At 40.6% G+C, this 14,393-nt stretch overlaps 1 protein-coding gene across 1 annotated transcript in view; it reads right to left on the reverse strand.

Annotated features, from left to right (window-relative positions):
- Positions 1-244: 244 nt before the first annotated feature.
- Positions 245-14,393, reverse strand: part of TP63 (tumor protein p63) — a 156,842-nt gene continuing 142,693 nt past the window's right edge. Inside the window, exons 10-13 of the mRNA XM_023551621.2 lie at positions 10,493-10,650; positions 8,200-8,344; positions 6,808-6,901; positions 245-3,698 (exon numbers count right to left, since the gene is read on the reverse strand). Of these exons, the coding sequence (XP_023407389.1) occupies positions 3,402-3,698; positions 6,808-6,901; positions 8,200-8,344; positions 10,493-10,650 (694 nt within the window). The 3' untranslated portion in view covers positions 245-3,401. The remainder of the gene's footprint in view (positions 3,699-6,807; positions 6,902-8,199; positions 8,345-10,492; positions 10,651-14,393) is intronic.

Genomic DNA, 14,393 nt, shown 5'->3' on the forward strand with positions numbered 1-14,393 from the left:
ATTATATCAGTTTCATGCCATCTAATGTATGCCCATAAAAGAATGAACTTTCTCATTTCCTTAAAAAAAATATTAGACCATCAAGAGATAATATTTAATTGGCTCAATCAACATATATAATAGCAAAGGTGACATTTAACACTGTGTTTATAAGGAGACATGGCTCCACCACAGCCCACCATCTGCAATGTCATTCCCACATACCAACTGCTGTTGAGTTGATTTCGACTCATGGTGACCGCATGTGTGCCAGAGTTGAACGGTGCTCCATAGGGTTTTCAATGGTCGATTTTTTGAAAGTAGATCTTTTTTCCAAGGCAACTTTGGGTGGACTTCACCTCCAACCTTTCAGTTAGCAGCCGAGGACTTTAACTGTTTGCACCAGTTGAGAACTCCTTTGTTTCCACAAAGAACCAGAGCAATCTGCATCCTACTGTCATGGTGCTGAGGAGGGATTGCTGAACATCATGGGAAGCTCACTCAGACATTAGGAATGTCTGCAGTCTAGACCCTGTTCCAAACTCAACTTTTTCTGACTTTACGCAAGTAAGTGATTAAACCCCTAAGGGTCTCATGTACCAAATGAGGGTAGCTTCCTGGTCTTTCCTACTTCACAGGTTGGCTAAAATAAGAATGATTATTTATCCTGGGATGAAAAACATCAATACTTGAGTCTAATATTTCTTTCACTGTCTCCTCCTCAATAATACAAATGAGGTTGAATGACGCGCACACACACACACACACACGCACACACACACGACATCAAGACAATACCATTTCTCATTATGTTTTTATTTATTGTCATTTTATTGCATGTCCTGGCAAATATAAGTGGCTTGTTAGATCTGCCTCTGGCTCGCCAAAAGCCCATAACACAAAATACCAAAAGACAAGCAACTGGAAGCTTAAAAAAAAAAAAAAAAGTTATGTCTATAAGAAAGAACTTTTCAAAAAGCATATAAAACTTTTGACATTTGCATAACTTTTTGTACAATTATAAAAATAACAATAAAAAAAATACAACCCTTTGACATTCAACATCCCACATCCTGCATTTTAGAGGAAACTCAATGAAAAAAAGACAAATGGATTTAATGAAGAAAGGTCTGTTCTCCCTTTCTGTTTATAACTACTTTCAAAGAAAAATCTTCCCCTTCTTCAGCTAACTGCATTGAGTTGAGGCTGCAAACAACTCCATTAAGCCCATTTCCACTTGTTCACTCTTATCGCTCTTAATACTCTTTCACCCTGATCCTACATACACATATACTCAGGAGTAATTTGCCACCAGGATGTGAGGCCAGTCAGGTGCCTAGCCTCAGCTACTGCTAAACCCACGAGATACACTACCAGAATTTCTGAGTACCTGGCGCTGCGTGAATAGTGCTGATATAGTTCAGAAGAAGTCCTACATGGCTTATCAAACACGGCAACAGAGGAAGCCATTTGTCCTCCCAGCATTGCCAGGGCACAGCTTTCATTCTTACCCTTGAATGAGTTTTCAAAGCTGCATGCTTCTTCCGCAAATGAACAGTACTTCTTACCATTTAAGCGCAATAAAAAATGTTGAAATCAAGGACTCACTCTCTTTAACATACAAAATTAAAAAAATAACAATAAAAAAACAACTCCCCCCATCTTACAATTATGGCATTACCTCTTTAGTTGACATTTTATTCTTATTAAATGATGATGTTTCCATAAAAATATTTTAAAAAATTAAAAAAAAGGCTGCAATTGTGGTTCTGGAAAACTCACCAACCCAAGGGGAAACAAAGTATGCAATTCACATGCAAAACATATGTACACTTTTTAAATGAATCTTGTACATTACATCGTTGAGGCAAATTAGACCTTTTGCACCTTAAAACAAAAATGGCAGCTAGTGTGCAATGATAGTCCTTTACCAGAATGTACTGGAGGATATCAGAGCCCATTGGAATATATACAAAATAGCCTTTTTATAGCTTGAAATCAAAATAAAATATTTGCTACAAGACATGTTTCTGAAAGGTCAAGAGGAATGCTGTCATTTCCATGGTTTCCCTAAGTATGAAGACTAGTTACTACATCTATTTTAAACCTTAAAAAGATAAAGGTCAACAAGCTTCTACATGCAGGAATAGAGAGAAGAGGGGGGTCTTTAAAAGAAATATTTACCAAATAATATTATTTCTATTTCCAAGCAATTTTCAAGAACCTCAATTCATGGTTTGCTGAAGTCTCTTGCTGTTTCGTAAAGACTCAGAATTTCTGAATGGTTTTTGTTTTCCTTGGATGTTGTTAACAGGCAGTCAAACTTCACTGCAAGAACTAGACAGATGGCAGCCATCCCAATCAAATCAAATTTTATCCCAATAAGAGTAGCAAATTTGTCATTGAGTTAGTCAATCTAGTAGTGAAATTGAGTGTGAAGGCTTCAGTAATGGCAGCAAATGTCTTCCCAGCAACTACTATGACAGAAGGTGTCTTGTATTGAATTTGAGGGGCCAATACTGATACACCCAAATACAAGATTCCAGGTGTCTGAACTGGCTGCCACAGTCCTTTTAAGAATTTTGTCTGTGACCCTCATTCACCATTCTAAACCAAAAACCAAGTAAGATGTGTCATTTCCTTTAGTTTGTGTGACTGTATGAATATGGACTTTTTCTGGTTACTAGAGAAAATAACCACAAAGAGAACCACCATCTCTAGTAGGGATAGCAGTAGCATAGGATACACCAACATAGAGAACTGTGCACGTATATAGACAGGCTCACCCACATAATAAAGAATGGTAAATATAACTGAATTTAGCCAAAATTTTGATCTGACATCGTTTAAAAATCAAAAACTCAAAAGGATCTATACATCATGATCATATGTTTCATCAAGCTCTTGATACCTATTACCACATATGGTAGCCCTTGAGAGAAGGAACATAAATAAACCAGCCAAAAAGAGTAAAATAAAAAAAGTAAGTGCAACTCAATTTCTGTTCCTTTAAATTACATTTTAAACAATATTCAATGGCTCCCACCCAAAAATATATACTGTATATTTATATATTTATATATATAGTCTTAGACTATAAGGGTGAAAATGCTTTATAAAAGTCAATGAGAAATCTCTGCAGCTTAAGGAGACACCCACTGCTTTTTTGCCTACTTCTACCTAGCCATGGCCAACTCCAGTCCTGCAAGCAATAGATCTGAAGGCTTAGAGCCAGAAATGCAATCAGGCATCAGGCCAGATGTTAGCATTAGGTAAGAGGTAGCCTCTTACTTCTCTTTCCCTTAAGAGATCAGGCTAAGAAGAGGAAGGAGTTAGGTAGAACGCTTTCAAGATCAAGAAGTAGTGCCTTGTAGAGGGGTGGGCAGATAGGAAGACAGTAGGGAGAACCCACACAAATGGGCTCACTCTCCCTCTTCTTTGATGCGCTGTTGCTTGTTGCGACGAGCGTCCATGTCAAAGTTGAAGTCATTCCACTCGTCACGGGGCGGGAAGGAGATGGTCTGGCGGAGGGTGAAGCGTACAGCATCAATGACACGCTCACCCCGGGTCTCACTGGAGCCCACACTGACTGTAGAGGCACCGCTTGGGGTCCGCAGGAGGTGGGGAGGAGAGGAGAAGTCATGGAGCTGCCGGTGGTCCAGGATGCCCTTCCAGATGGCATGGCGGAATTGCTCAGGGATTTTTAGACTTGCCAAATCCTGTGGAGGGAGTTGGGGAGAATTAGGACAAAGAGACAAGCAACATTTAGGCCACATCACTATGCCATTCCCCCGTGGTCTGGTTTAATTGACCTGAATTTATTGACCCTCTGCACTGGAAAATAAAATTAGCTCTCTGATAGCCTTTAATTTTACATTTATCTAAACACAAAGATACAACCCTGAGGTGCCATCTCGGCTTGTGGATTAAAAAAAAAAAAAATTTTTTTTTTTTACTTCACTTATTCTTTACTGGCCTCGGTTCCTTCATTGGTAAAATGGGGATAATAGATTACCAAACCAAAAAGCCAAACCCGTTGCCGTCGAGTCAATTCCAACTCATAGCAACCCTATCGGACAGAGTAGAACTGCCTCCTAGAGTTTCCAAGGAGTGCCTGGTGGATTTGAACTGCTGACCTTTTGGTTAGCACAAATAGCACTTAACTACTACGCCACCGGGGTTTCCAATTAGAAGGTATAAATTCCAAAGAGAAACATAAGATGAAGATATCTTCAGATTCTTACATCTGCCTGGCTTTAATCACTAGAAGAAAGGTATTAAAGGGATGTCACCACCACTGGGTAGGATGAGGGGATGGGAAGAAGAGATTACTAACAGCTATTTATTGAGCACTTTCTATATGCCAGGCACTGAGCTAATTAATTTACATTCATGATCTTATTTACTCCTCAGATTAGTGGTAGATGCTATTACATCTGTTACATTGGCAGAGAAACTGAAGGTCAGAGAGGTTGACAAGTCTAAAGTTACATAACTAATTGAATGAACTGGAGGCCAAGGACAGCCTCTGGGACTATGCTTTTTCTAAAACTGCCATAGTGGCCAAAAGGTCTCTTGGTGTTTGGATAAATCAGGGTATCAAATGCAAAGAAGTTATGTCAATGTTCTATGGATGGGGGTGGAAGGCATTACAAAAAGAGTAAACCTTAACTAACTGTGGTGGCATCTCTTAATTTATTTACATTAGCTTGTTTCCAAGACAGCTCACATTTTTTTGTGAGGGCAGGATAGTTTGGTAGAAAGTACACTGTGCTTGGAGTCAGAAGACCTTGATAGAGGATCCTATTGTCACTGACTAGCTCTAGACCTTCATCGAGTCACTCATTCTCTACTTGCTCCAGTGGTAAAATGGGGATGCCATCCCTTTCTAGGTCAACACATAGTGTGGGCACATATTTAAATGTGGATATGAAAGTATTTTGTAAATTATAAAACACACTCCATGAATCTTAGTTTTTATTACTACTCTATATTATCTTTGTACTTTATAGGGGATACTTCTAAAGATCCAAAAATTTAACCATATTCCTTTTTCCAGGAAAGAAAGCCAGACAACAGACTGGTGCTGAAAGACAAGCTGAGAAAGAGGTGTCTACTTCCAGCAATGAGCAGGAAGAAACTGAGGTGAGGATGAAGAAAATGGAAACATCCCAGCATTTCCCAACTCAGAAATCTGTAGTATGGTGCCATGTTTTTCCATGATATGAATAAATTGAATCCTCAGGTCATCAGAAAACCTCCCAAGTTCCTATTCTAGCAGAAGAATATGCTCTAGAAGATAATCCACAAAAAGATGACTTGGGATAGTTCTTGATATTCCTGAGACTCTAGGATCACCCTTCCTTCCAAGAAGTCCAAAGCTCCTTGCAAACCAGACTTTAATAACCTTCTGATCTCTGGACAAGTTGTGGCTGGTGACTGACATGTAAGAAACCCGTGGCTCAGAGACTGGCACAAGACCCAGTAAACACCAGCAGAGATGGACTTGTGATGAGTGCCTGTAGATCCTAATAGCCAAGGGAACGTCTTGACATAATCCTCAGTAGAAAGTATAATTTTAAAAATATGGGGAAGGACAGATTCTATGTTCTGTCAAGCAGGGCTCTGTCACAGGAGACTTCCATTGGTTTTTCAACCACGGGGCCACTCTCTGTTGCCTTCATTTCTGTGATGGTAAAGTTATCAGAATTCTGTTGGAACTTACTTCTAAAGCTTTCTCTAGAATTTTCACTTATAATTTATTCCATCAAGGGGCAGCAGCCAAGGGTGATTCTTGGGGTGGAGAGGAGGTGGGTATAGGCTCAGCACAGCATATACTGGTCACCAAAGGGCTGGGGCATTCTCATGCTGAGGGGTCCTCTCTAGCATCGGTGCTCAAGGAGGGGGGGAAAGAGGTCCCAAACATAGAAGCAGCAGCAAAAGCAGAGAGCATCTTCTTCTACCCATGCAAAGCACCCTTAGAAAGCTGGAAGAGAGGGTAGTAAACCCCAAAGAGCAGCACCTGAAGAGCAGCCTGGGAGGAAAAGCAGATTGCTATAAACCAAAGCAAGACTAGCGCTTATGTGAGTTCAAGAAGAGAAATAGGAGGCAAGAAAAAGTTCTCACCCATCCAACTTGTTTCACAAGACAAATCAAAGAATATTATAGCTGGAAGGGAATGCTTTTGACTCTAATTTGGGTAACTGAGGCCCAGAGAGGCAAAGTTAAGTGATAATTCCAAGTCCTCACAACTACTAAAAAGGGGCATGGGATCTGAACCCATGGCCTGTGATCATTCTCAGTGATCAGGCAGGAGCAGTTGAATCCCCCTAAAGGTCTGACCTTAAGGAGAGGCAGAGAATGCCAGGTAATAGAATAACAGGGTAATAGGCTAGAAGCTTATAGCCCAGGGTTCTATTCCTGGCTCTGTCATCAACTCATCTAGGCAAATGACAATATAGTCTTCTCTCCCTATTTTTTAAGTGAGAATAACACCACCTGTTCCCTGCTATCCTTCGAATCCTGTATGAATTAATGAGAGCATTTGAAAAGTTCTCTTAACTCTTTAGAAATTATAACTTTCTTGAAGGTGGGAAGAATATCCCCTCTTGCCCATTCTGCACGCTATAAGGATACAATAAACAACTGCTGACTGATTAGTGGCCTGGTCATTTCTCTAATATGGTTATGGGTTCCATCAAAATTGCAAATTGGGGGTACCACAATGACAAATCTTAAAACCTGGTGAAATTGAACTACAAGGTGGATGTCACTAGAGGGAGGAAAGGAAGAAATAAAACTCAAGAGAAATGTCTAACAGTTACTTACATCCATGGAGTAATGCTCAATCTGATAGATGGTGGTCAGCCCCTGGGTCGTGAAATAGTCCAGACATGATGAACAGCCCAACCTCGCTAAGAAACTGCAGAGGGAGGAGGGAGGAGGAAGGAGGAAACAGAAAAAGAAAGTTCACCCCAACTGCATTAGCGAGATAAAGGCAAACCCAACATTTTGCCATTGGATGCCCTACAGAAGAGACTATGGGCATAAAAAATATATGTGGGCCTTGGATTTGAAGTATGGAGATGACTAGTCACTTAAACCTCCAGTGCTGATGTTGAAACCAACTGTAAGGATTCCTGCAGAGCAGCAGTTTTCAAATGGAGATCTGGAAAATTCTAGGGATTTTGTGTGAGGAGCCATTGCAAAGGGTGAAAAGGAGGAGTAGTCAAGCTGGCCAATTCCCAGTCCTTTTGCCTCCTAGCTCTTCACTTCAAAGACAGCATCCTCTTCTTTTGTTTTAGGTTTTGGGTATCTGTGTATGGATCACGTGATCAAGAAAAAATTGCAGGCCACTACTCTATGAAGGATTAATGCCTTTTGATTTCTGTCTTCAGCATACAGATTCCCTCCTCCTCAGTACTGGTGTCAGATTGATGCTGCCACCATCATCAGAGAGCCAGACCCTGGGTGGGATAAGTCATGCATTTTGGCCATTTCTGTCACTGACACCTGCTAGTACTGCTACATCAACCACATGGGGGCCAACACAGATCATTCCAGCAGCCAAATGAAAGAACTGTTCTGCACGTGAAGCAGAAGAAGAACATGCACACTAGGTGTAAGACGTGGAGGAAACAGATGTTTCAGGCTTCATACATGTCTTTCTTCTGGCTGCCTGAAATTCCCTTACCTGGAAGTGTACCCACTTCCCACATGGCCAAGGAGTAGGGGTCATTAGATTCTGGAGAGTCCCTGTCAAATTTGTTAACACTGAAATCATTTTATGGAAACCCAATTCCACAATAATTGTGCCATGGTAGCTGAAAGCTATGAGGCCTAGAGAGCAGGATAGGGAGCAAGATAGCGAGTTCGTTCCCCTTTTTGGAAACCCAGCCCTGAGCACCAATTTGGAGGCCACAAAGGACGGTGTAAAAATGTGAGGGAGGAGAAAAGGGAGTAAGTGAAGATGAGAGAAACAGGCATGAAAAACCACATGCCTATAAACACACATTTTCACTTTTTCCCATGCAGATTATAGTTTTCTTTGATTAAACAATGCTGACTGCTCTGTAGATAAGAGAGAATAATAGTGGCTGTACTTCAACCATGGGACTGCTTTCTTTCATCCAAACTGTCTTATTAACTTTGATAGTGTCCACCCTCCACCACCCAGAGATGCTTAGTCCAGGCCGCCAGGGCCATATACTATGGACTCACCTGACAATGCTGCAATCTGTGGGGTACGGAGGTGGGGGGGTGCAGTGGGAGGTGGATGGCATGGAGAGCGGGGGAGGAAGGGCCTGGGTGGGGCTGAGTCCATTCATGTCTCCAGCCATAGGCATGTGGGTGCCCATCATAGGAACTGAATGGAAGCAGGAGGAACAGAGAGGGTTACGACCGTCATCACATTCCAGTATCCCAGTGGTCTATCTTGCCTGCTTTAATGTTACAAAGGGCCAAATCTATCAGCCTTTCTTTTCAGTCTGTCTCTCATTACACTCCTTCGCTCACCATATGTCTAGTCAGACCGAACAGTCATCAAACTCCAAATGAATTGCATACTTCTTGATCTTTGTGTCTTCTCTTAGGACAATCTCTTTCCACCCCCTTCTCTACTTTCAATTCTCTATCCAATTGCTCACTGCTCTTCACGCTAATATATTCTGACTTATACCTGCTTTCACGGGTTGTATTTCTGTCTCTCTCACTAGACTAATCTCCTCAAGCATAGAGATTAGATCTTAGGCGTGTCTAGGCCCCTGCAGACCCTAGCACAATGCCTGGCACAGAGTAGGTACTCAGTAAACACACCTTAAGTGAGCAAAATGGTGAAAGAGAAATCTTTGGAATATTTATTTGGAAATGGGGGGATCTATTGCAATATTTGTAGGGAACCATAAGCCTTATAAGGAAGGAGGCGATTAAAGATGATCACTTTTTCTTATGGTCCATTTCAAGATTGTATCCAGAAATAACACCAACTTGGGTATTTCACTAAACCATAAGCTGTAAACATTCACTGATAGAGAAGAAAGGCTTAATTCCAATAATATTCATGAAATAAAGTTTGTTTTCAGGTGAAAAAAAAAAGTTACTGAACAGTATGCTAGAGGGGAAAGGTGTCTGTTACAAACTAGCTAACTAGTTAACCAAAGAGCGTAGGCTTATTGAATCTCAATCTGTTTTCCCCTGTGACCTTCCTGACTACAAACAAACAAACAAACAAAACAATAGCTGTGAGGGATAATTAAGAAAAAGTAGTAAACTGTTAAGTTATACAGAAATGCAAAGGACAGTCAGCATTGTCACTATTTCACCATCCCAAGAGATAATGTGAGGAGTCTAAGATGTCACAAGAAAGAAAAGAAAGTAAATAAATAAATAAGCTGTACCTATTTCTTTTAGTGTCCAAGTATCATACCTGCCAAGGGGTCAGGTTTTGAGCATTAGGGTTCATCATTAGTGAGAGAGTAGTCTGGCAGGTGTCAGGCAATCATGCCACATACCCTGCAACCTCATTAAAATATAGACATGTGCCACTAGACCAGAGAGAGTCACTATCCTAGCTTTCCAAACACTTCCTTAATAAAAGCCAGTCTCTTCAAGGCAGCGCTGAAGTATAAGTTAGAAGCCTTGATGAAAACAAGGAGGGATTTCAAAGGACAAGCCTGAGGCACTGGTTTTTGAATTACAGGATGTTAGCTGTGCAGTGCTCAGTCTCTCACACACCTGAGGATATTTTAGATGCCTCTGGCTTTTTACTATCATTTTTTTCTTTCATATTTGGGTATCCACTTTCCTAGATTTAGTTCCAGCGTATAAGATAATTATATTTATAACAAAGCTATATGCCAGTCATCATCCATTTGGAGGTCCAATTCTCACATTATATGTCTCTTGCATTTATATTTAGTTGATAGGAATAATTTATATGTGAATAACTAAAAGGGAGGTCTTTTTTTCTACAGGTCCATCCCCAATTGACAGAGAAGTTGAGAAAGCCAAGGTTGTAGGAATACAGAATCACAAAATATTAAACGTGTAAAGTGATAATTTTATAACTAAGCATTAGAGAAGTGACTTGTCCATAGTTACACGGCTAATTTTGCAATAGAGCCCAGATTAAAATCTGGTTCTCCAAGTTTTGAGTCCACCACACCATGCTACTTCCCACACATTGGATACATTCCCTTTCTACTATTTCAAAGGTTGGCAGCGGTGGGATCCTAGCCAGGTTGGTAGGACATGGACTGTTCTTTTCACAGAGATTATTATCCATACTAAATTAACAGCCTTAGCTATTTCTAGCAGTATGCTTTGGAATGAAACACACATCTTAAATGTAAGAGTATCACTATGAGAAACCCAAGCCACTCAACTTCCATCTACTCTGTCCCACTCTTTCTCTCACTTAGCTTAAGAGCAGGCCTTTCCCCCTCCCTAGAGTAGAGTTTCCTCCTACACTAGCCCTGCTGGTCCTGCAGCTGCGGCTACAGGGAGATGGTCTTACTGTTGGCTCCCATGCCATCAGGAATGGTGGTGGGAGTGAGGGCATTGCGCTGCTGAGGGTTGATAAGCTGGCTCACAGAAGGCAGCTTGTTCATGCTGTTCATTTTGTTCAGAGGTGGGGAGCTGTTACCGTATGAAGACTGTGACTGCATCGAGGTCCTGGAAACACAAACATGGAAATGATGGTGAGCACGGAACACCAACAAGTGAGGACTGTTCTTTCCCAGTAGCTCTCAGTTGAAAACATGGTCTAGAATGTACATTTGCAAAAACAGTGCTCCAAGAGTGATGATAAGAAGTTGTTTTTGTTTCCGAGAACATTTCCTAACTAAGGAGGGAAAGCAAGACTATCATATTTTTTTCTGAATATGCAGCGTAAAAACTTGGATACTTTCTTTAAGCATCTCCTTTGGGAAGGGAAAATAATTACATTTTCCTCTTTCTTTTATTATTCCCCCCATCACTCTCCCCTTTCTTGTCCTTTAACTCAAACAAGTTTGAAAGCCACTAAGGGAGAAGAACTGAGCAAAGACCCATTTGATTTATGAAAGACATGGCTACACCAACCTCAAATTGCAGCTGAGGCATTCTGTTTGGAGCTTCCTAGGCCACTTGGGCTATCTGAAAATTACCGCCAGACTAATCAAACAGGGTATTTGGGAACACACCCTGATGCCATGCAGAAGCTTCAGCTTGGAAATACGTTTCTCAGCTGAGACGTTCATGGGCTGTGACAGAACCCATTGGAATGCCAAGAGCCTCTCTACACAGGAGAACCCTGGAGCTCAAACAACTGTTCTGTTCACTTCCCACAAGTCTCCTGGGTGACAAAGGAACAAAAAAAATAAAGTTTTCCATTTAGCATTTGAAATTGAGTTCATCCTATTATGTATTTATGTATTATATTGAGATTCCCTATCTAACTGCTATTCCTAATATATATTTTTTTTCCAATATAGAACTAATGATGTATACTAGAACAGAGGCAGGATTTAGAGTTAGAAAATCAAGGTTTAAGCCTGCCCATCAGTACATATTAGGAGGCTACAGGTTCCTACGCAAGCCACGTGATATCCTTGTCCCAGTTTTCTCACAAGAAAACTATACGAAAGTTATACACGTACTGTCTGAGTTAGATGTTAGAGCAGGAAAACTAAGATATAGCCCCACCATTAAGATGCTCATTGGGTAGTGGATACAATAGGGATAATTATCCAAGCTACCTCATAGGGCTGTAGTGAGAACTGAAGGAGACAGGATGAGGTAGAAATTTTAAAAGTATACAGCATTTACAATGAATAATTATTGTGACCACAGAATAAAGATTGGGCGTTAAGCATGTTTCTAATCTCTGGTGGGAAAAGTTCCCCTCTCACAATCCTCAGAAGTCCCTGGGTGGCGCAGTGGCTAATGCACTCAACTGTGAACCAAAGGTGGGAAGTTCCAGTCCACCCGGAGATGTCTGAGAAGAAAGAATTGGGGGTAGAACTAGGTCTCCTGGCTCCTAGTCCAAGAGTTCTTCTGTTTCTTTCATTTTGTAACACCTTCCCAGAAATAAGATGGTGGTGTGTAATAGGTTAGAGAATCAGGAAATGGGTGATGTAGTAAGAGAAATGTGGGAGTCTGATTTCGGGCAAAGCACAAAGGATGTAATAAAGGGACCCAGGCTAGTGATTACCGACAGACTTCCTAATTCACACCTCTCCCTGGTGTAGGAGCTTTGCATAAGGCTCAGTACATTACGATCTACTTAGGAACATCGCCAGTCCATAGAAAAACACAGGGCAAGGCAGCAAGGGGATGCCTCGCCAGCTGCTGCTGCTTCTAGCTGCCTTTGTCCACTACAAACTATCTTAAAGATGCTAGGTAGCCTCAATTCAAAAGGCAGGTTGGTACTCCCTAAGGTAAGAGGCCTGCGCCTATCTCTTCTGCTCCCCCAAACCCACCAAGTGTACAGCAAGAGCCAATGGAAAGCACTGCTTGAACCATTAACGTCCAGCATTAAGAAAAGAACACATTAAAGAGCTTTGCATTTTCCCTGGACCCTGAGTTACAATAAATGCCTTCTTCCAAATCCTGTAACCACTTCATTCTAGCTTTCCCTTTGTGGCCTTTATTTTTGACTTTTTTATTATGTCAAATATTATTTTTCATTATAAGGTACCTCAAATTGTTATTGAAGAAGGCAGGTCACAAACCACAGATGAACAAAGAAGGAACATGGATTTTGGGTCAACCAAAGATCTGGGTTCCGCTTCTCAATTTGACAGAAATTAATTAAGTGACTTTGGATGTTACCCAAGTCTTCTGAGTGTCATTTTCTTCACCTGTACAATAGGCATTATACTGCTTTAGAAGAATTGCTATGAAGATTAACTGGCACCTTGCAGGTTCTCAGTAAACTTTAATTCCCTTCACTCTTCCCCTCTCAAATACTTAACGCTCTAGTTCCTGGTTAAGGGGGTAAGCAATATCAGAACTAAGGGGACAAAGAGGTCAGAGGTGGCACAGATTCTTAACTGAGCAAATCTAGAAGTTAGGGTGAGGTGATGAATTGGGATAACAGAGTTTGAAAAGGTCAGGAATTCTGAATGCATCTCCCTTAATGTAGATGTGAGTTTTAATGCCACGAGGAAGAAGGTCAAGGTTGTCTGTTTATTATTAGGTTTCATAATGTCAGAAACAGAAGGGACATTCTGTTGACTTTTGTTCACTGTGGAAGAGGCAGCAAGGCTGAGTAAATGTGTGACCAGTCGAGAGGCCTTGAAAGAGAACCATATTGTCCCTTTGCAAATGTAATGTCATAGTCTGTTGTGGGCACCCCCCAAAGATTTCTGGGGAAGCTGAAGGGATGAAAAGTGTTTAAGGAGAAGAGGAGTTGTAACTTCCTGGTTCTCTTATCTTCCTCGTTACCCGCCACCCTAAAAAAATGATACGGAAACACAGCTTTCTGGTGGAAAAAAAATAACAAAGTCTAGGCCTCAGTATATTTTCTGAGAAAACTTACTAGATTCTTTTAGGAATCCAATGTCACAGAAGTATTGAAAGGCACTTTCAGGTATTTCTAGTTTGAAGAGAAATCCTGATGAGGCCAAAACCCAGTTCGAAACTCTAACAATTTAGGCTTCTGTACACCCTGCTAAGAATAAAATTCAAAATTTCAGAGCTGAAAGGGGTCTGTAGATCATCCAGGATCAGAAATTATGTTTCCTGATTTCAGATCTGGGTCGTCAAAAAAGTCAAATACTTGAGAGGACACAAATTTGAAACCATTCTCTCCACCTTCCAGGAGATGCCTACAATTCCACCAAGGGATTCTTTTCATTTATAGTTTTCACTGCCAATTATAAAGCAAGCTCTCTCGTAGAATCTGGTGTTACTTAAGGTAAATCTATTTCACCAAACCTTTTCTGGAATGCAGAATTTCAGAGAGAAAAGGGGTGTTGAGTGAAGAGCAGAATATCCGTGGTATGAAGAAAGTCAGAAAAAGTGAAGACATGGAATCTCAGCAAAATAATTGTATCTCCTTTTAAATGATACCCAGAACTGCCTGTAACCTTTTCTTTTTAGCTGGGTAATCTTGGTTCTAAGGCGAAGGCTTCAGTTACTTTCTAGTTAGGTTAACTGTAGTTTTCAAATATTTTGCATCATTTCAAATATGCACATTTATACAAAAGTCACTATAAACCCATCAAAAGCTGGTATAACCATAAGGTGAAAGAAAAAAAAAAACTTGAAAATCAAATATTAAAAAACTAAACATACTCACCAACTCTTTAAGGGATTTTTGAATCAAAGTTATTAAATTAATTGAAAGCACTTTGCGAGGGTAACAAGAACATTTAAATTTAATAACATACTTTTATCTCAAACATAAAGATATTTTCAAGTACTTCCCTAAG

The sequence above is a fragment of the Loxodonta africana genome, chromosome 1, assembly GCF_030014295.1.
Source record: "Loxodonta africana isolate mLoxAfr1 chromosome 1, mLoxAfr1.hap2, whole genome shotgun sequence".
NCBI classification, from domain to species: Eukaryota; Metazoa; Chordata; class Mammalia; order Proboscidea; family Elephantidae; genus Loxodonta; species Loxodonta africana.